Below are 20,896 nucleotides of genomic sequence, written 5' to 3' on the forward strand. Positions count from 1 at the left end.
AGTGCTGTGTGAAAGAGCGCGTGGGTCCAGTGCTGTGTGAAAGAGCGCGTGGGTCCAGTGCTGTGTGAAAGAGCGCGTGGGTCCAGTGCTGTGTGAAAGAGCGCGTGGGTCCAGTGCTGTGTGAAAGAGCGCGTGGGTCCAGTGCTGTGTGAAAGAGCGCGTGGGTCCAGTGCTGTGTGAAAGACCGCGTGGGTCCAGTGCTGTGTGAAAGACCGCGTGGGTCCAGTGCTGTGTGAAAGACCGCGTGGGTCCAGTGCTGTGTGAAAGACCGCGTGGGTCCAGTGCTGTGTGAAAGACCGCGTGGGTCCAGTGCTGTGTGAAAGACCGCGTGGGTCCAGTGCTGTGTGAAAGACCGCGTGGGTCCAGTGCTGTGTGAAAGAGCGCGTGGGTCCAGTGCTGTGTGAAAGAGCGCGTGGGTCCAGTGCTGTGTGAAAGAGCGCGTGGGTCCAGTGCTGTGTGAAAGAGCGCGTGTGTCCAGTGCTGTGTGAAAGAGCGCGTGTGTCCAGTGCTGTGTGAAAGAGCGCGTGGGTCCAGTGCTGTGTGAAAGAGCGCGTGGGTCCAGTGCTGTGTGAAAGAGCGCGTGGGTCCAGTGCTGTGTGAAAGAGCGCGTGGGTCCAGTGCTGTGTGAAAGAGCGCGTGGGTCCAGTGCTGTGTGAAAGAGCGCGTGGGTCCAGTGCTGTGTGAAAGAGCGCGTGGGTCCAGTGCTGTGTGAAAGAGCGCGTGGGTCCAGTGCTGTGTGAAAGAGCGCGTGTGTCCAGTGCTGTGTGAAAGAGCGCGTGGGTCCAGTGCTGTGTGAAAGAGCGCGTGGGTCCAGTGCTGTGTGAAAGAGCGCGTGGGTCCAGTGCTGTGTGAAAGAGCGCGTGGGTCCAGTGCTGTGTGAAAGAGCGCGTGGGTCCAGTGCTGTGTGAAAGAGCGCGTGGGTCCAGTGCTGTGTGAAAGAGCGCGTGGGTCCAGTGCTGTGTGAAAGAGCGCGTGGGTCCAGTGCTGTGTGAAAGAGCGCGTGGGTCCAGTGCTGTGTGAAAGAGCGCGTGGGTCCAGTGCTGTGTGAAAGAGCGCGTGGGTCCAGTGCTGTGTGAAAGAGCGCGTGGGTCCAGTGCTGTGTGAAAGAGCGCGTGGGTCCAGTGCTGTGTGAAAGAGCGCGTGTGTCCAGTGCTGTGTGAAAGAGCGCGTGTGTCCAGTGCTGTGTGAAAGAGCGCGTGTGTCCAGTGCTGTGTGAAAGAGCGCGTGTGTCCAGTGCTGTGTGAAAGAGCGCGTGTGTCCAGTGCTGTGTGAAAGAGCGCGTGTGTCCAGTGCTGTGTGGAAGAGCGCGTGTGTCCAGTGCTGTGTGGAAGAGCGCGTGTGTCCAGTGCTGTGTGGAAGAGCGCGTGTGTCCAGTGCTGTGTGGAAGAGCGCGTGTGTCCAGTGCTGTGTGGAAGAGCGCGTGTGTCCAGTGCTGTGTGGAAGAGCGCGTGTGTCCAGTGCTGTGTGGAAGAGCGCGTGTGTCCAGTGCTGTGTGGAAGAGCGCGTGTGTCCAGTGCTGTGTGGAAGAGCGCGTGGGTCCAGTGCTGTGTGAAAGAGCGCGTGGGTCCAGTGCTGTGTGGAAGAGCGCGTGTGTCCAGTGCTGTGTGGAAGAGCGCGTGTGTCCAGTGCTGTGTGGAAGAGCGCGTGTGTCCAGTGCTGTGTGGAAGAGCGTGTGGGTCCAGTGCTGTTTCTCTGGGGCTGCGGCAGCGGTGGCTTTCTGAAGATGGGCAGCGTCTCCGGTGCCCAGCTCCCCAGGCACTGCAGGGGTGTGAGTGTCAGTGTGAGGAGGGCCCAGCCAGGCAGCTGCCTGACCTCCTGGCCAGCCTGAGCCACCCCCTGGGAGCCCGGCCGCCCTGCCTCTCCCAACAGGCCGCCAGGACCAGGCTCCAGTGATGGGAGCGCTGGTTCCATTCACCCACAGCATCTTTGGTTCTTCATGAAGATGCCAAGAAAAACAGCACATGGATGAGTATTCAAAGCCATTTCAATAACAAAATTTCAGGTGGAGGCAACTTCAGGTAAAATAGGTAAAACTCACCCAGCTAGGCACCGCCCCTGTTGTTAGAGAAGCACAGCCGGGAAGGGGAGTGCCACCCTAGGATCTGGTCCCGGAACGCCACATCTAGCCTTGCCTTAACAGCAGTCAGGGAGCGCAAGTCAGCCTCCACATTGGGATCTGTGTGTTCCCTTGCTGGTGAGTGACTCGGCATCTCTAACTTGCCTTTTCCTCCATGATAATTCTTTTTTAAAAGTCCACCCACCACTGTGGACGTGGCTGAGCTTGTTAGCTGGTGGGTAAACACTAATGCGTGGTCACTTCAGAGCTGGGGACATCTGGTCTCCAGGGAGGGGGCTCAGGGTCCAGAGGCCTCAGTGACAGGAGGGTGGAGGTGGGAAGCTCCGGGAAAGGGGCTGAGCTAGGTCCTCTGCACTGACCTCTGAGGTCCCCCAGTGCATGGACCTCTCCCAGGGCTCTTCCGTGCAGGGCAGAGAGATTCGGGGTGATAATCACTTGGTACATCAAAACAAGTGGCATGAACAGGAAAGCCGCGCGTGCAGGGCGTCGGTGCTGATCTGAGGCTCCGCGCCCCTGAGCGCGAGCAGCAGGCCTCGGCTTCCTTCTCAACGCTGCTCTCCACTCACAGGAGCCCTTGGTGGAACTGAGGCCACTGCCCAAGGCTCAGGTAAGAAAGCAGGGATATGCCCAGCTCTCAGTTATGAAGTGGGGCGAAGCCCTCGGATGACCGAGATGCTCCCCCTGGAAGTGAATTGGGGTGGAGGAGGGACTGGCTGGGAGACAGGCTGAGCCGCTGCACTGTCGGCATGCCTCTAAGGGGGTCCTTCTTCACGATGCCACGTCCAGACTCTTGGTTCTCAAGGAACAAGGATGACCCCATGGCACACTGCAGCTCCCAGGTCCCAGTGACAAATTCAGGCTGGGAGGAGGCAGAAGCAGAAATAGTAACTTTTGCTGGTGGAGAACAGATGGAGGTGCTTTCCTATTGGAATGAGACTCAACAGGCTGGAAGGATCAAGGGAATCCTGGTGGGGAATGCGGGTCCCCGGAGGGGCCCCGGGAGCCAGGAGGTCTCTGAGCATCCTGGGCTGGGACACGCCGCCCTCCCACTGGCTGAAGCCCATCACATCTGCTCTTTGTGCCATTGTGAGGTCTGTATTCCTCTTTGTTCTGGAAATCTTCTAGCTGTCCCATTGTGCTCTGCTGACCCTAAGTGACTCTTAGTGGCATGCTGCATTTTGAAGGCCACGCTCTGCTACAGCAGGAGCACAGGAAGGTCCCACTTAGGCTCCGCAGCTACGACCTTCTGGGTGAGCCTCAGGGATACAGCCCAGGCTCTGAGGAGTGGCTGGCCAGCTCCACCTGGAGTGCCCTGCTGGTCCTCGGCTGCATGCTGGCAGGAGCCCGTGGCTCCCTGGGGGAGTGCTCTGTGGCCCGGAAGGCCCTGGCCCGGCCACTGCCTTGCTCCTTGCTGGCAGCAGGACTCCCTCAGCGTGTGTGGACCACACTGCCCTCCAGACACGTCCCCCTCAGCGTGTGGACCACACTGCCCCCCAGACACGCCCCCCTCAGCGTGTGGTCCACACTGCCCCCCAGACACGTCCCCCCTCAGCGTGTGTGGACCACACTGCCCCCCAGACACGTCCCCCCTCAGCGTGTGGACCACACTGCCCTCCAGATACGTTCCCCCCTCAGCATGTGGACCACACTGCCCTCCAGACACGTCCCCCTCAGCGTGTGGACCACACTGCCCTCCAGACACGTCCCCCCTCAGCGTGTGTGGACCACACTGTCCTCCAGACACGTCCCCCCTCAGCGTGTGTGGACCACACTGCCCCCCAGACACGTCCCCCCTCTGCGTGTGGACCACACTGCCCTCCAGACACGTCCCCCCTCAGCGTGTGGACCACACTGCCCTCCAGATACGTTCCCCCCTCAGCATGTGGACCACACTGCCCTCCAGACACGTCCCCCCTCAGCGTGTGGACCACACTGCCCTCTAGACACGTCCCCCCTCAGCGTGTGGACCACACTGCCCTCTAGACACGTCCCCCCTCAGCGTGTGGACCACACTGCCCTCCAGATACGTTCCCCCCTCAGCATGTGGACCACACTGCCCTCCAGACACGTCCCCCCTCAGCGTGTGGACCACACTGCCCTCCAGACACGTCCCCCCTCAGCATGTGGACCACACTGCCTCCAGACACGTCCCCCCTCAGCGTGTGTGGACCACACTGCCCCCCAGACACGTCCCCCCTCTGCGTGTGGACCACACTGCCCTCCAGACACGTCCCCCCTCAGCGTGTGGACCACACTGCCCCCAGACACGTCCCCCCTCAGCGTGTGGACCACACTGCCCTCCAGACACGTCCCCCCTCAGCGTGTGGACCACACTGCCCCCCAGACACGTCCCCCCTCAGCGTGTGGACCACACTGCCCCCCAGACACGTCCCCCCTCAGCGTGTGGACCACACTGCCCCCCAGACACGTCCCCCCTCAGCGTGTGGACCACACTGCCCCCCAGACACGTCCCCCCTCAGCGTGTGGACCACACTGCCCCCCAGACACGTCCCCCCTCAGCGTGTGGACCACACTGCCCCCCAGACACGTCCCCCCTCAGCGTGTGGACCACACTGCCCCCAGACACGTCCCCCCTCTGCGTGTGGACCACACTGCCCCCCAGACACGTCCCCCCTCAGCGTGTGGACCACACTGCCCCCCAGACACGTCCCCCCTCAGCGTGTGGACCACACTGCCCCCAGACACGTCCCCCCTCAGCGTGTGGACCACACTGCCCCCCAGACACGTCCCCCCTCAGCGTGTGGACCACACTGCCCCCCAGACACGTCCCCCCTCAGCGTGTGGACCACACTGCCCCCAGACACGTCCCCCCTCAGCGTGTGGACCACACTGCCCCCCAGACACGTCCCCCCTCAGCGTGTGGACCACACTGCCCCCCAGACACGTCCCCCCTCAGCGTGTGGACCACACTGCCCCCCAGACACGTCCCCCCTCAGCGTGTGGACCACACTGCCCCCCAGACACGTCCCCCCTCAGCGTGTGGACCACACTGCCCCCCAGACACGTCCCCCCTCAGCGTGTGGACCACACTGCCCCCCAGACACGTCCCCCCTCAGCGTGTGGACCACACTGCCCTCCAGACACGTCCCCCCTCTGCGTGTGGACCACACTGCCCCCCAGACACGTCCCCCCTCAGCGTGTGGACCACACTGCCCCCCAGACACGTCCCCCCTCAGCGTGTGGACCACACTGCCCTCCAGACACGTCCCCCCTCAGCGTGTGGACCACACTGCCCTCCAGACACGTCCCCCCTCAGCGTGTGGACCACACTGCCCCCCAGACACGTCCCCCCTCAGCGTGTGGACCACACTGCCCCCCAGACACGTCCCCCCTCAGCGTGTGGACCACACTGCCCCCCAGACACGTCCCCCCTCAGCGTGAGAGACCACACTGCTCTCCAGACACGTCCCCCCTCAGCGTGTGGACCACACTGCCCCCCAGACACGTCCCCCCTCAGCGTGTGTGGACCACACTGCCCTCCAGACACGTCCCCCCTCAGCGTGTGGAACACACTGCCCTCCAGACACGTCCCCCCTCAGCGTGTGGACCACACTGCCCTCCAGACACGTCCCCCCTCAGCGTGTGGACCACACTGCCCTCCAGACACGTCCCCCCTCAGCGTGTGGACCACACTGCCCTCCAGACACGTCCCCCCTCAGCGTGTGGACCACACTGCCCCCAGACACGTCCCCCCTCAGCGTGTGGACCACACTGCCCCCCAGACACGTCCCCCCTCAGCGTGTGGACCACACTGCCCTCCAGACACGTCCCCCCTCAGCGTGTGGACCACACTGCCCTCCAGACACGTCCCCCCTCAGCGTGTGGACCACACTGCCCTCCAGACACGTCCCCCCTCAGCGTGTGGACCACACTGCCCTCTAGACACGTCCCCCCTCAGCATGTGGACCACACTGCCCCCCAGACACGTCCCCCCTCAGCGTGTGGACCACACTGCCCTCCAGACACGTCCCCCTCAGCGTGTGGACCACACTGCCCCCAGACACGTCCCCCCTCAGCGTGTGGACCACACTGCCCTCCAGACACGTCCCCCTTCAGCGTGTGGACCACACTGCCCTCCAGACACGTCCCCCCTCAGCGTGTGGACCACACTGCCCTCCAGACACGTCCCCCCTCAGCGTGTGGACCACACTGCCCCCAGACACGTCCCCCCTCAGCGTGTGGACCACACTGCCCCCAGACACGTCCCCCCTCAGCGTGTGGACCACACTGCCCTCTAGACACGTCCCCCCTCAGCGTGTGGACCACACTGCCCCCCAGACACGTCCCCCCTCAGCGTGTGGACCACACTGCCCTCCAGACACGTCCCCCCTCAGCGTGTGGACCACACTGCCCTCCAGACACGTCCCCCCTCAGCGTGTGGACCACACTGCTCTCCAGACACGTCCCCCCTCAGCGTGTGGACCACACTGCCCCCAGACACATCCCCCCTCAGCGTGTGGACCACACTGCCCCCAGACACGTCCCCCCTCAGCGTGTGGACCACACTGCCCTCCAGACACGTCCCCCCTCAGCGTGTGGACCACACTGCCCCCCAGACACGTCCCCCCTCAGCGTGTGGACCACACTGCCCCCCAGACACGTCCCCCCTCAGCGTGTGGACCACACTGCCCTCCAGACACGTCCCCCCTCAGCGTGTGGACCACACTGCCCTCTAGACACGTCCCCCCTCAGCGTGTGGACCACACTGCCCCCCAGACACGTCCCCCCTCAGCGTGTGGACCACACTGCCCTCTAGACACGTCCCCCCTCAGCATGTGGACCACACTGCCCTCCAGATACGTTCCCCCCTCAGCATGTGGACCACACTGCCCTCCAGACACGTCCCCCCTCAGCGTGTGGACCACACTGCCCTCCAGACACGTCCCCCCTCAGCGTGTGGACCACACTGCCCTCCAGACACGTCCCCCCTCAGCGTGTGGACCACACTGCCCTCCAGACACGTCCCCCCTCAGCGTGTGGACCACACTGCCCTCCAGACACGTCCCCCCTCAGCGTGTGGACCACACTGCCCTCTAGACACGTCCCCCCTCAGCATGTGGACCACACTGCCCTCTAGACACGTCCCCCCTCAGCATGTGGACCACACTGCCCCCCAGACACGTCCCCCCTCAGCATGTGGACCACACTGCCCTCTAGACACGTCCCCCCTCAGCGTGTGGACCACACTGCCCTCCAGATACGTTGCCCCCTCAGCATGTGGACCACACTGCCCCCCAGACACGTCCCCCCTCAGCATGTGGACCACACTGCCCTCTAGACACGTCCCCCCTCAGCATGTGGACCACACTGCCCTCCAGATACGTTCCCCCCTCAGCATGTGGACCACACTGCCCTCCAGACACGTCCCCCCTCAGCGTGTGGACCACACTGCCCTCCAGACACGTCCCCCCTCAGCGTGTGGACCACACTGCCCTCCAGACACGTCCCCCCTCAGCGTGTGGACCACACTGCCCTCTAGACACGTCCCCCCTCAGCATGTGGACCACACTGCCCCCCAGACACGTCCCCCCTCAGCATGTGGACCACACTGCCCTCTAGACACGTCCCCCCTCAGCATGTGGACCACACTGCCCTCCAGATACGTTCCCCCCTCAGCATGTGGACCACACTGCCCCCCAGACACGTCCCCCCTCAGCGTGTGGACCACACTGCCCCCCAGACACGTCCCCCCTCAGCATGTGGACCACACTGCCCTCTAGACACGTCCCCCCTCAGCATGTGGACCACACTGCCCTCCAGATACGTTCCCCCCTCAGCATGTGGACCACACTGCCCTCCAGACACGTCCCTGGCGCTGCCTTCTGTTTCTTTTGAGCTGTGCTCTCCTGTGCAGAGGAGCTGGAGAATGTGGGGGCCCACCCTAGGCACAATCGCACAACTCTTCCTCTAGAGTTAAAAATGGGGGACACCCAGTGTCCTGCTAGGAGGAGGCCTGAAAGAAGCTAGCAGGGGCTGCTCCGCGGTGACAGGCTAGCGGGCTGCCTCAGAAGCAGGAGGAATCATGCTGTGTTGTGCATCTCCAGGGAGGTCGGCACCAAGCGGCCCACTGTGGGGAGCCCAGGAGCCGAACTCACAGCAGATTCCCTGCCCGGCCCTGGGGTGGCCTGTGAGCGAGGCTGCAGAGCTTGGCAGTGCCCAGCTCCTCTCAGCCCCAGGCAGCCATGTGAGGCCAGCGCTGTCGGGTGTTCTCCCAGGGACTGGTTGTGGTTTCACCTGACGTAGAAGTACGTGTGACAGGGTGGTCTAACTGGGCCAGCAGCTGCAAACTCTGTGGGCAGCCATCTTAATGAAAGTGCTGGAAGGTGAGTGGCCTTGGAAACTCCCAATTTCACAGAACACCAGCACTCCCTGAGCCAGAGACGTATTTCCTACCGCATCAACACTTACACACATGTGCAAGTGTGCATCCCCACAGTGCACACGCGCACACATGTAGGGCACCCATGCTCAGGCATACACGCCCAACGCTGCTGCACATCACATACTCAGCTGCAGCCAGAGCCAGAGCATCTCACAGGGAGGGTGCTGGGAACAGGCTTTGGTGCTCTGTGGGTGCTGCTGCAGTCTGCAGGGGCTGAGTTAGACAGAGGTGAGGAGTGAGCAGCAGGGAAAAGGTGCCCTTGGTCACTCACTCATGAGCTCAGCGTCCAGGAGGTTTCTGCATGAGCCAGGCCCCTTCTGGAGCTGGGGTTCAGCAGTGAGTGACACAGACCACCGTGCCTGGTCCTCCAGAGTGGCGCCTGTTCCATTACGAGTGCCCACCCTCTGTGTATCTGTGCGCCCGCCCCAGGGCCCCTGAAGCAGGGAGGGCTCCTATGATAGCTTTGAGCAGTGGACCTGGAGGGAAGTGATGAAGGCCACCCAGCAGAGGTGCCTTCCTCTGCCCCTCTTCCTGGACCCTCCCTGCTCTGCCCCCTGAGCCACCAGGGTCTCTGAGTCATGCCGGGTGGGTGGAGAAGTGCCCTACCCTCACGGGGCTGTGACAGCAGAGGTGACCACAGGGAGCCTCTGGGACTGAGGAGCTCACACGGAGCAGGCCCCGCTCACTGTCCTGCAGCGCATGCTGCTCAGCGGGACACATCACAGGGAGGGGGACACGGGTGAAGACTGGCGTGTGGGAGCTCACTGGTGGTGTTGGGGAAGAGCGTCCCAGCAGGAGGGTGCTGCAGCAGCATGAAGAGGTGTCGCTGGGACACCCAGGGCAGCGGGGCTGAGAGCGACTCCGGGTGGCCCCTGGAGTCCCTGAACACCAGGCATTAGTTGGCCCGCAGAGAGGCGGCAGTGAAGGTTTAAACCGTCAGAAGGGCCCTTCCTACTCAAGGCCTGTCATGGTCTACACATCAGGTGCCCCTGAAAGCTCACGTGTGAGACTACGCAACAAAGTCCAGAGCTGAGAGGACGTCCTGAGAGCCTCGCCGGCCAGCCATTACTCCCCCACGGGGCTAGCTGGGTGGTCACGTGGGCAGGCAGGTGCGCCTGGAGAGGCGGGTCCTTGGAAGGGTACCTCTGGGTACACACTTTGTCCCTGTTGAGCAGAGTGTTCTCTGTGCCAGGCTCCCAGACACCTTCCTCCACCACACGCTCCACCATGACGGCCACCTCACCTCAGGCCTCCAGGAACGACACCAGCTGTCTACAGACTGAGGCACTGGAACCGTGAGCCCCAAATCAACTTTTTCTTCTCTAAAATTGTCCTTGTCAGGTCCATTGGTCACAGCAGCTGACTAAAACAGCACACTTCTGGGTTGAAGGAGAATTTTACGTGGGTAATGGCAGCGAATTTCTAGTTTGGAAGCTGAGTTCATGCGCCAGGATGTGTTAGACACAATACAATTTGTAAACCAAACGTCAAAAAGACAATTTCTCACCAGGCAGGGTGGCACACGCCTGTGATCCTAGCAGCTCGGGAGGCTGAAGCAGGAGGATTGAGAGTTCAAAGCCAGCTTCAGCAAAAGCCAGGCGCTAAGCAGCTCAGTGAGACCCCGTCTCTAGATAAAATACAAAAAAGGACTCAGTGGTTGAGTGCCCTGAGTTCAATCCCCAGTACCCTGGTCCAAAAGAAGCATTTCTCATGGAAAGTCCTTAGAAACAAAGTTTAAACAAAAGTACAAAGATTTTTTTTTTTAATGCCACTTGAAAATTCTTAGGGAAAGTATCTGACTGAGGCAGACAGCATTTTGCAAACTTGTCCAGAGCACCACCTCTGGCGTCCAGGCTTTGCAAGGACTCTCCATGGGGAAGGGCACCCACTTCTCCGCGCTTGATGTCCCCCTGTAGGGGGTGGCAGGACGGATGCCTGGTGCTACAGGCTGGGGCAGGACAGGAGGTGGCTCCTCTTGGGTTCTGCCTCCTGGACACTCACAGGAAGGCCAGCAGGACCATGGCACACACTCTGGACACTCCTGACTGGGCCGTGTCCACCATGTGCAGCTTGCCAGTGGACGAAAGGGGTGAAGTCCAGCCCAAGGCACAGGTCACGGGCTGCTGGGTGCTCAGAGGAGCAGGGTAGGCTGCCTGCCCTGCTGGTGAGGCCAGGCTGGATTCAGGAGCAGAAGCAACACTGTCACTCAAAGAGACCAGAGGGTGCGTGAACTTGGTAGGAAGCCGTAAGTGGCGCCAAAGTCATTTTAATCCCTTACAAGATTAGAGGCCAGGTCACAAACTCAAGCAGGTCACCCTGACAACCCTGATGAGGGAGAAGAATGTCACTGGCATGGCGAACCAGGGACCTGGTCCCCTAAACACCAGCCCAGTGCAGTGTCCGGAGCCAACTGTGCGGTTGCCACTGTTAGACGTACCCTCCTAAACTTTCATGTGCAAGTGTCTGATTTTTTAATGACAAAATCAAAATCAAAAGAAAAAACCCTTCTCCCCCAGACATAGCAGAGCCGGCCGGGGCCGAGTCCTGCGCGCCCTCCAGCTCTCTTCCTCTGGGTGCCGCCTAAACGGAACAGCCGCACCCGGGACACCCCCTGGGACCCCAGAGCTCTGTGGAAAGACCAAGGTGGGAGAGACAAGCCCGGCCCCACGGCAGGACAGCGGGAGCTGAGAGGAGCCAGGCAGGACAGTCAGGACACTGACCACCCCAGTGAAGGGGTGGGACAGAGGACCAGAACACCAAGAGGAAGCAGGGATACAGTCACGTCAGGGGATTGCCCTTTAATCACCAGATGATCTAAACTCTGCCAAGGACTGACTTTGGATTTAATTAAATTAACTTTTTAAAATGAGGATGGGTGTAAACACCACGGTGGCATTCTTAAAAACGGGGGGGGGGGGGTGGTCAGGAGGAAAGGCGCCCAGGACACAGTGCACGGATTGTCTGGAGGAGCTTCAGGGCTGGACCCCGGAGCATGGCCAGTGACAAGTACACCTGCCTCCCAGGGCAGCCAGGGGCCCAGTGTGGAGCAGGACGCGGGTGCCATCTGGAGGCACTTCCTTGTGGAAGGAGAAGGATGTTATACGTGCCAAGGAAGTCACGTTGGGGCTGGGGACGCAGCTCAGTCGGTGGAGCGCTTGCCTCGCATCACAAGGCCCTGGGTTCAGCCCCTGGGTTCAGGGCCTTGTTGAGAAATCAAATTTAGGTATGTGATAAACCGAGGGGGTGGAGGGTGAGTGGAGGAGGAGCCTCCGTCCCACCCAGCGCCCCTAGGCCTGCTCTTTCAGTTGTAAAAATCGTTTTTCATTGGAAAGCCCAAACCTGCCAAAAAACAATGACCCCATGACACTGTGAAGGTCAGCCCCTCCTTGGCTAGCCTTCCCTGCCCTGGCCTGGTCCTGGAAAAGTCCCTGCTTCTCTCCCTGTGGCCTCCCCCAGGCCTCAGGGCCTCTTTTTGAAGGGTCTGTCACCTGCTAGGATGCGTCTTGCTACTCCATGGCTTGGTGACACTGATCGAGCACTTGAAGAAGAACAATGGAAGTCACGGCTTCCTCCACCTGTTTTGCACAAAGAGGCTCCTTCCCACCTTCGTCCACCTGACACGGTGCGCTTCCCACATGCCCCTCCACATCCTACTGAGTCTCCTCTCGGCTCAGTCCCGAAAGCCCCACCCCTGGAACGCTGCACGGGTCCTGCCAGGTGCTCAAGACCGGGGGAGCCCTCGGTGAACCTGCACTAATGTCACCTCAAGGCACTTGAGCACCAGGTAGCCACAGTCACGAGTCCACAGTCAATGGTGCACTTATGGGGACACTCTGTGGGCCGGTGACGATGGGATGTGAGCCCTAGACGTGACTGAGCCCATCGCAGGCACGTGAAATACTCATGAGCGGGTCATGAGTCTGGCTGAAAGCTGCATAAATGTCAGCATCCCTGTGACAATACTCAAGTGCAGGTGGAGACCAGCTTGGTGCAGGGAAAGGCAGGTGCAAGCACGTGGAGGTGCGGTCCCTTTACATGGGGGCCTGTGGTGGAGCCAGCCTCTCCTATCCTTCTCCTGGGACCTGCTGCTCCCTCATGGGACTGTAAGGGAGGTCCCTCCAGGGCCAGGAGCACTGGGCATGGCCTCCCGGTCCTTCCTGTAGCAGGGACCTGGGCCTCTGTGCCAGGGACACCCAGCCAGCCTGGCTCAGGAGAGGGCCGGCGTACCTGCAGTCCTGCCCCTGGGCCAGCCAGGCCTGTGGTCAGCATGCCTCACCTTTCAGTGCTCAGACCTGTGCGGCGTCGCTGGCCTTGGCTGAGGTTTGTCACAGTAAAGGGCCTTACGCAATGAATCTCTGCATTTGCTATGAAACCTCCGTGAGGCCACCGAGTACCACGTGACTCTGCCTCTGATAAAACTCTAAACAGGAAACAAATCTTAGAATTTGTTAAACCAAGCTCGGCATGCTTCAAAAAGCCCGCGTGCTGTCCCTGTGAGAAGAGTGGCTCCTGTTCATGAACGCCGCCCCAGCCCCGCATCTTGCCTCTGTGCAGGCATCGACCCCCGAATGCTCACAGGCAGCCCCCAGGAGCCCCCCCTCACAGTGCAGAAGCCAAGACACAAAAAGACAAGTGAACTGCCAAGCCCAGCAGCTGCAGGGCTGTCCTGCACAGGGAGGCCCTGCTCCTCCCGGGGCAGCGGGCAGCTCTCAGCCAAGGTGGAGTTCAGCTGCAACACGTGGTCGTGGTCCTTCTGAACTTGACCTGGGTGTCACCCTTGCACCAACACCTCACTGTTTACTTGAGCGTCTCCTTAGTGTAAGCTCACCCAAGCTCTGGGAGATGCAGAGGGACACAGGGGGACCAACAGGATTCTGAGACGGATGCTCCTCTTGCTCAGCATCACACACAGCCCCGTCTCCGGGGCTGAGAATGGACCGTGTTCCCAGGCTCTCAGCAGACTGTGGTAGGGACACGTGGCTTAGCTCCGGCAGGGAAAGGTGAGGCCTTGTGGACGAGCCAGCCCTCTGTGCCTGTAACACTGGTCATTGAACTTGTGTGCCCAAGGCAAGGAGCGCTCGGCCTTTCAGCTCGAGACTTTCTGACCCGTCTGGGAGGAGCCGGTCCCTGCTAAAGGACAGTGGCGCCCTCTTCTGTGGGGCTCCTCTGCATCGTGGGTGTGAGGAGAGCTGAGCCTGGGCGGGTGATTGGGGAGCTCCTGAGGGGGCGATGGGACCCTGCTGCCTTCCGTCCGCATGGTCTTCAATGACAAGGACGGCGTGTGCAGGGTGTGTGTGTGTGTGGTCTAACACAGCCCCGAAAAGGCCCACTGCAAAATGACCTGGTTCCCCAAAGTTTGGACCGATGTGTCTCTAGGGCACTGCGCCCGAGATGTTTCCTTCCTCCTTGTGGAATGCGGCAAACAGCTCCGAGGAGGAACAGAGCTGTCTGAGCAGAAGGACAGGCGGACTTGAATTGTGCTGCTATTTGCTCAGCTCTGAGGTGACCCTTCAGCAGGATTTTTACCAGGAGATGAAGTCCACACGAGCGGAGACGCAGAGGGGCCTGCCTCATTTCAGTCGGGCACTGCAACTCTGAGCACCCAGGTAAGCTGCGCGCAGCACACCTGTGGGGACGCACCGGCCGCTTCCCTTCAGTCCTCCAGGCCAGCTCTCAGACGGGGACCCTCATACCTGGGAACCCGTTTCCTCCTGGCATTCCCAGAGGTCTTGGGCAGGAGGTGGGGGCTGCCCTGCAATGGTCTGCTAGCTGAAGGATCAGGGCTTTTTCTTCCTTTTTCGTATCTCTGACCCCATTTTCCTGATGAAACGAAAATAATTCACCAAGAGCTTGGAGAAGACTGTGACGTGGTTGCTGATGGCACAGGGGCCTGCAGACGTCAGTGAGGCCTGCTTTCCTGCCCCACTTGTGAGCCCTCTGGGCAAGGAGAGGCCGTGTGAAGGGGTGGCTGCTGCTCTCAGCAGGAGCACACTCTGCACCACACACGCAGCCTGAGAGGACCCGCTCACACTCTCTAATCACACAGCCCAGGTTAGCAGCAATCTGAGCTTCGCTTTTCTTGCCACTCTGCACCTTTAGACGAGTTCCTGTGGCTTCCAGTGAAGACATAGGAATGGGAGATTACCAAGTTCAAAGGCAGAAGACCAGCAGCTCAGAGCCTCTGGTTGGCACCACTGGGGAGTGTTGAGCAGATCACTGGGGCCAACAAGGCCCCCAGACCCACTGGCTCATGGCCAGGGGAACGGAGGACATCTGAGGCTGCAGGCCCCTGGGTTCCCCTGCACTGAGCCTACAGGGAATCGAGCACCAGATGCGCGCAGCAGGGAGACAGCTCGATGGCACAGGGCTGTGGCATGTGACAGGCTGGGCTCTCCACGGTCCTAGGCCCTGGTGTCACAGTAAGCAGGAACAGAGCTGGCTTCTTCTCAGGTACACGCGGACGTGCGTGTGTGGAGAGACCGAGGAGCTGAGCGTCTCTGTGGCTCTCATGCTCAACCCCAGGCAGCACCTGTCCACACTGATGCTGGCAGGGCTACGGGGGCTGCCGTGAAACAGTGTCAGGACTCACAGGATCTCCAGGGTCCCAGAAGAGGGTCTGCACAGGGCCCTTTTAAGTGACAACAGCGCACACACACACTTATGTCACGTGCAGGCCTATCTGTTGATGGCGACAGGATGGCTGCTGTAGTTACACATAACCCTAAAGCCACTGCTAATGATAGAGATGTGTGTGCTTAACAAGGAACCCCGGGTGGACGTTCGCCCTCCGCACTCCCACGAGGTCTCGGACACGTCTCTTCTGCGTACGCTAGTTCCTTGTGCACCTGGAACATGAGTCAAGAGGCACTGAGGAGACTTGCTCTGCGATGTCTCGGGTAGGTTTACTCTGAACATGGCCAACACTTGGCCTCTCCGTCCAACAGAGACCGTGCCTGGCCTGTGTATTCTGAAGTGCGGGCCACGGTGCCAGGGCACCCACGCTGCTGTCTCTGCCCTCTCCTATGCCACTCTGCAATGGAAACTTACTCCCTACGGGCAGTGCATGTGCTCAGGAAAGCCCCCACAGTTCCCTGACCACGGCCAGCAGCAGCAGAGGTCATCAGGGTTCCACGAAGCGAAGACTCCTCGTCCTCTGAGGGCGTTTCGGTTACGCGGTTTTCACAGAGGCTGAAGACACGGGAAGTGGCAAGGACAAGGCTGTACTTAATGTGTGTTTTCTCAGAAGAACACAAGTGCAGAAAAGAAGGGACTTGGAAAAAAAGTCAGGAACAAGAAAACTGGGGTCGACTGACCTGCCTAAGAGGGGAAAGTAGAGAGACCTTGGCATAGACAGAGGCCAGGCAGGGCACGGCCAGGAGGCGCCACCCCTGAGGTGTCTGCCCCATGGGCTGATGCTCCTTTACCCCCAGCAACTCGCTCCCCTTTCCCGTGGTGGCCTGGAAGCTCTGGGACCCAAGCACATGGATGCCGCAGGAGTAAGTGGGGACAGGAGGAGCCCCGCTCCAGGTCAGCCCTCCTGCCTCCCGGGCACCCTGCGGTCCGAGGTAGGTCACCGGGCTTTGGCATCAGGAAGAAAGAACGGATCCCACCACTTGGACACACAGCAGATGAAAGCACACTTCTTCACTCCTGGGGAGCAGGAAAGAGGAATACCCACACGTCCAGGCAACTCGTGCCCAGTGAGGCGCTACGGAAACGAACACACTGCGGCCGTGGCCGTTTCCCCACCGCCCGCGTCACTGCGGGGGGCACGTGGGCCGCAGCTCCCCAGGGTGGCACTTCCCGTCCTCCGCAGCTGTTTCAGACGGCCCACACGCAAGAGGATGAGAGAGAGGATGAGAGAGAGGATGAGAGAGAGAGGAGAAGCCCAGAGGCTCGGGGTCTGTGTGAGGAGAGGGCCAGAGAGGCAAACCTAGACAGGACGAGGTCACAGGTCACAGTGGTCACTAGGAGATCGGGAGGCCCACTCTCCATACCCCTTCTCAGCCCACGACTGTGCCAAGGGGAACAAGCCCAGGGTGGCCCATGAGAAGGTGCGTGTGCTCCAGTGCCACTTGGGAGCCTGCCCAGGCCACGTACGTACGTACCGAACACCTCGTTGTCTTCCAAGGACGCCTGGGCGAGCTCACCAAGATGCCTTCTCTTCCTGGGCTCTCCTCTGTGAGCTTCACCGTCCTGGAAGAGAGCACAACAGAATCCTTCAGCTGAGGAGCGCAGGGCGGGTTCCTCCGTGTTCTTTTTAGTGGATAATTGCGTTCTCACATCTGTCTGCAAGCAGCAAAGGGAGTCCTGCTTCAAGTTCTGCAGAGGATCTTTAATTCTGCCATGTTCTCTGCCTGAGCACGAGTTTCTCTTGGTGCCATTGATTGTCTTCGTACCAGAGCAGCTGAGTGCCAGCCTGGATAAAGTGAACCAGCTGGGCCTCATCCCTTCCCCGGGGAGGGTGCCCATGTGGCCTGGGGCAGGACTGAGTCCTGGAATCTAGACGCTGGCTAACTAGAAGCCAGCTCCTTCTCTGGGGAGAGAAAACAGTGCTAGGTCCAGGGGCACCATGTTCCTGTGGGGCGGGAACTTCCCCTGCAGGGAGGTGGGCCGCGCCCCCTGCCTCCCCAGGGGCCGCCTGTCTGCTGTGTCTGGGACCCTGAGGCAGCAGGAGGTGAGTCTGCTGGAGTGTAGAATGTTCAGGGCGCGGTTTCAGCACCAGTGTAGGTGGCAGATAGGGCTCTGCTCCCTATGTTTGCGCCTCAACTTGCTCAACCACTTTCTTGGGTGGTGCTGCACGGGAGACCGGAGCCTGCGGCAGGAGCTCAGGCTGTCCTGGGTGGGAAGGTGCTTCCCCTCCTTCAGGGCCTGCCCGCCTGAGCCTCCAAGGGCTGCACTGAAGTAGGCCCCTCCTGTTGTCTCCCCCTCAGGGCTCACACTGGCCGCTCCTGACCTCTGCCCTTTGCCTGGGAGGAGGATGGGGTGCTGCATGTCCTGCCCAGGCTGCACCCTGGCCATGCTGCGTGGCTCCCACCTTCCAGCTGCAGGAGGACCCGGTCAGCCTCCTGGGTGCCCCTCGGCCCCTCATCACCAGCACTGCCTGGCCCGTGTGCCTCCTCACAGCGCCCGAGGGCAGGGCAGCTTCTGAAGCTAAGGGAGCCAAGGTGCACCTTTCCAGACCCGCCCAGCACCTCTGGGCAGCAATGTGGCCCCCCACCAGCTGCAGAGGCCCCCCAGGTCTCACTCTGCACTTACTTTGCTCTACTCTTTTCCAGACCAACCTCTCATCTCCTGGAGCCTCTAGCCCAGGACCCTGGGTGTGCATGGCTTTGACTGTACATTCTTCCCTTCTAGAGATGGGAAGGCACCGCCTTGAGTGAGACCTCAGGGTGCACATTCTGGTTGTTTATCAGCTGTGTGACCATGGGTGTGTCTCCTAGCCTCTCTGTGCTTCAGGCTTCTCATCAATGAAAGGAAGGAGGTGTGAGTACTGCTCAGTAAGGTCGTAATGAGGATAAGTTAGTGTTTCAAGGTGGGTAGGACGTGCCTGGCCCATGGAAACTGCTGCTGTGTGTTTGCTAAGTGAAATGGAGATTCTAAGGAGAATCCTGAAAGGATTTGGTTGGGTGTCTCCCTGCACCTGGCGCCTGGCAGCGGGCGGCTCTTCCCAGCTCCTTCTTTCAAGGCCAGTTTCTCTGCTCTACTCTCTGATCAGGGAGATTTCAGTGTGCTGCGCCCTGTGGGCCAGGAGAGCAGCAGGTGGCCCCAGGGGCCTGGAGAGTGGCCACCGGCACAACTTGGAGCTGGTCCTGCAGGGACACGCACTCCATCCACCCTGCCCCGTGGCCCAGCAGAGGACAGAGCTGCCACCCAGAGGCAGGTGCCAGCACTTGGGCTGGAGGGCAGAGTGGGAGCTGGGGCGTCCTGGTCTGCTGTTCTCCCATGTGCAGTTGGGCTGTGTCTGAAGCCAGTGCTGGTAAACCACCCAAAGGCAGCACACTGCCCTCTTGGGAACTCCCGGCCCACCCCAGACAGAGCCCGTAGCTCGACTGGAACACAACACGACTGATCTGTTTAGACGGGATAACTCGCTGTGCTCACCTATGGCAGTGAGCACGCCGGGAGAAGAGGGAGGGCTCAGGCCTGGCATGGATGACTCTCACGTCCTGCTGGAGACCAGGAGGCTCATTTGCAGAGCGCCCTGGCCTGCGGCACCTAACCTGTGGCACCTAACCACGGAGGCACTGTGGACCATGGGCCAGGGCGCTCCATTGTCTCGAGGGCAAAACACACGTGCAAGTCCCGCCACGGCCTGCTTCCCCAGAGAGCACTTCATATGTGAGCCACCCCAATTCTGCCCAAGGTGAACAGAGTCGGTGCACTACCGCTTACTTTGACGCTACCAGGCAAACCAGGCACCAAGCTCACGAGCATGCAGTCATGTACATACGTCATATGTTCTACCAACCGGAGCAACGGATCTTTCCTTTTCTGTTTTTCAGTTACTATCAATTACCTTTCTCCTGGGCTTTGGGATCTGGCTGGGGGCTTTCCCAATATGTTGCTCTTCCATTTTGGCTGAGCAGAGTGTGGCCCAAGGCACTGTGCTCCTACACTCCCTCCAACTCCACAGTTAGCCATGAACTTTCACTCTCACCATAGGTTGACTTGTGTCCCTTGAAAGATATGTGCATGTCCTAACCCCTGGTATCTGGGAACACGATCTTATTTGGATATAGGGTCTTTGCAGCTGTCTGGCCCCCAAGTTAAGAGGGGGGTCAGAGTGGATAAGAGTGGGCCCTAAGCCAGCAGTCAGTGTCCTTGTGAGAAGGAGACTTGGAGGCAGACACATGGGGGGGGGGAGTCTGTTGTGGCCACAGTAGTGCAGGCAGAGGGCTGCTGCAGTGCAGAGGCTGGGGGAGACCAGCCCTGGCTACAGTGGGGGCTAACTCCCACCAAGTCGCCAGTGTCTCTGCAGGTTTGTTGCAGAAGTCACAGGAAACACAGCCCCCACAGTAGTGCAGACCCTGGAGACGCTGACACCGACAAGGAAGGACGTGGGGAGAAGAAAGGCTGGCTCTGGTGCCGAGGAACTTCTAGTCTCTGGTCTGCTAGAACCACAACAGGTTCATTTGTCTATGAGTAGAGCAGGGGAGAGACTTCACTCGGCCTTGACCTCTAGTTTTCCAGGGGCAGCTTCCCAGGAGGTCATCGTGAACCCTATGCCTGATGCAGATGGACTCACAGACTGGCCTCCTCCAGCCTCCAGGAATGTCATGCACTTTCCTCTGTCAGGACCGAGTGGGGGCAGCAAAGGAAAATACTGAGCCAGATATACCACACAGGCGCCAGCCACGGCCCTGTGCAAGGACTCTGGTGGGTGCAGGAGGCCTGCTCAGCCTGGCACCCCTTTGTAACGGGAGCATCTTCTAAACCCTGGCCATCCATGCCCTGGTGGTACTCCACCTGCCACTTGAGATTTTCTATGCAGTAGAGCTATTTATGCACACAGCACACATGCTCGCACACATATGTACACATGTATTCACATGCACATGGGTACACACATGTATTCACACACAAGACACCCATGCACATATTAAAAAATTTTGATTGAACTCAGGGGCACTCAACCACTGAGCTACATCCTCAGTCCTATTTTATTTATTTTATTTAGAGAGAGGGTCTCACTGAGTTGCTTAGTGTCTTGCCATTGCTGAGGCTGGCTTTGAACTCGTGATCCTCCCATCTCAGCCTCCTGAACCATTGGGATTATAGGCGTGTACCACCGCATCCGGCTGGAGGTAGAATTTTCGTAGGAATGACACCAAAGATATTTCTGTAGAAAACTCTCAAAACTAACCAGAAAGGACCTGGGAGAGGAACAACACCTTGTGGTCATACTGTGAAAAATTTATTACCAAAGTTCTGATTCACTTCTCAGGAGAAGGAAGATGTTAAAATTTGTCCTTAAGTGACATTAACAAAGTGTATGTCACACTCTGAATCATCGCCACCACAAGCAGCTGTGGAAGAACATATGTGCAGGAGTGGATTCTGAGAATTCGGCAGAATTCTTAGAGCCCCCCGAGCTCCCAGAAATCAGCTCCCAGGGGGACCCGGACTCCAGGCCTGCAGCCAGGGCAGAATGCCCCTCCGTGTCTGAGTGTCAGCGGGTCCAATATATGAGACCCAAAATGACAGCCAAGTCGCTCAAAGGCCAGGGGACCACATGGGAGTCACAGACCAAGGGTTTCATGGACTGCGACCAGCTGCTGGGCCGAGTTAAGGCAGCACCACTCTGGATACAACAAATTATGGGTCTTTAAAAAGAGTCTTGAGGAGGAAAACAGGAGAAGGCTCAGTGATAGAGCCTGCAAGGCTCCCCTCCTCCTCTGCAGATCCAGGGTGGG

The 20,896-nt window shown here is 59.9% G+C and overlaps 1 protein-coding gene across 7 annotated transcripts in view; it reads right to left on the reverse strand.

The window, feature by feature from the left end:
* Window positions 1–20,896, reverse strand: part of MBP (myelin basic protein) — a 106,270-nt gene that overhangs the window by 47,832 nt on the left and 37,542 nt on the right. For all 7 annotated transcript variants that reach the window (XM_081263457.1, XM_081263455.1, XM_081263460.1 and 4 more), the window contains exon 3: window positions 16,589–16,676. In XM_081263457.1, coding sequence (XP_081119583.1) covers window positions 16,589–16,676 — 88 coding nt within the window. The remainder of the gene's footprint in view (window positions 1–16,588; window positions 16,677–20,896) is intronic.

This window comes from Spermophilus citellus (assembly GCF_964194105.1).
Source record: "Spermophilus citellus genome assembly, chromosome: 12".
NCBI classification, from domain to species: domain Eukaryota; kingdom Metazoa; phylum Chordata; class Mammalia; order Rodentia; family Sciuridae; genus Spermophilus; species Spermophilus citellus.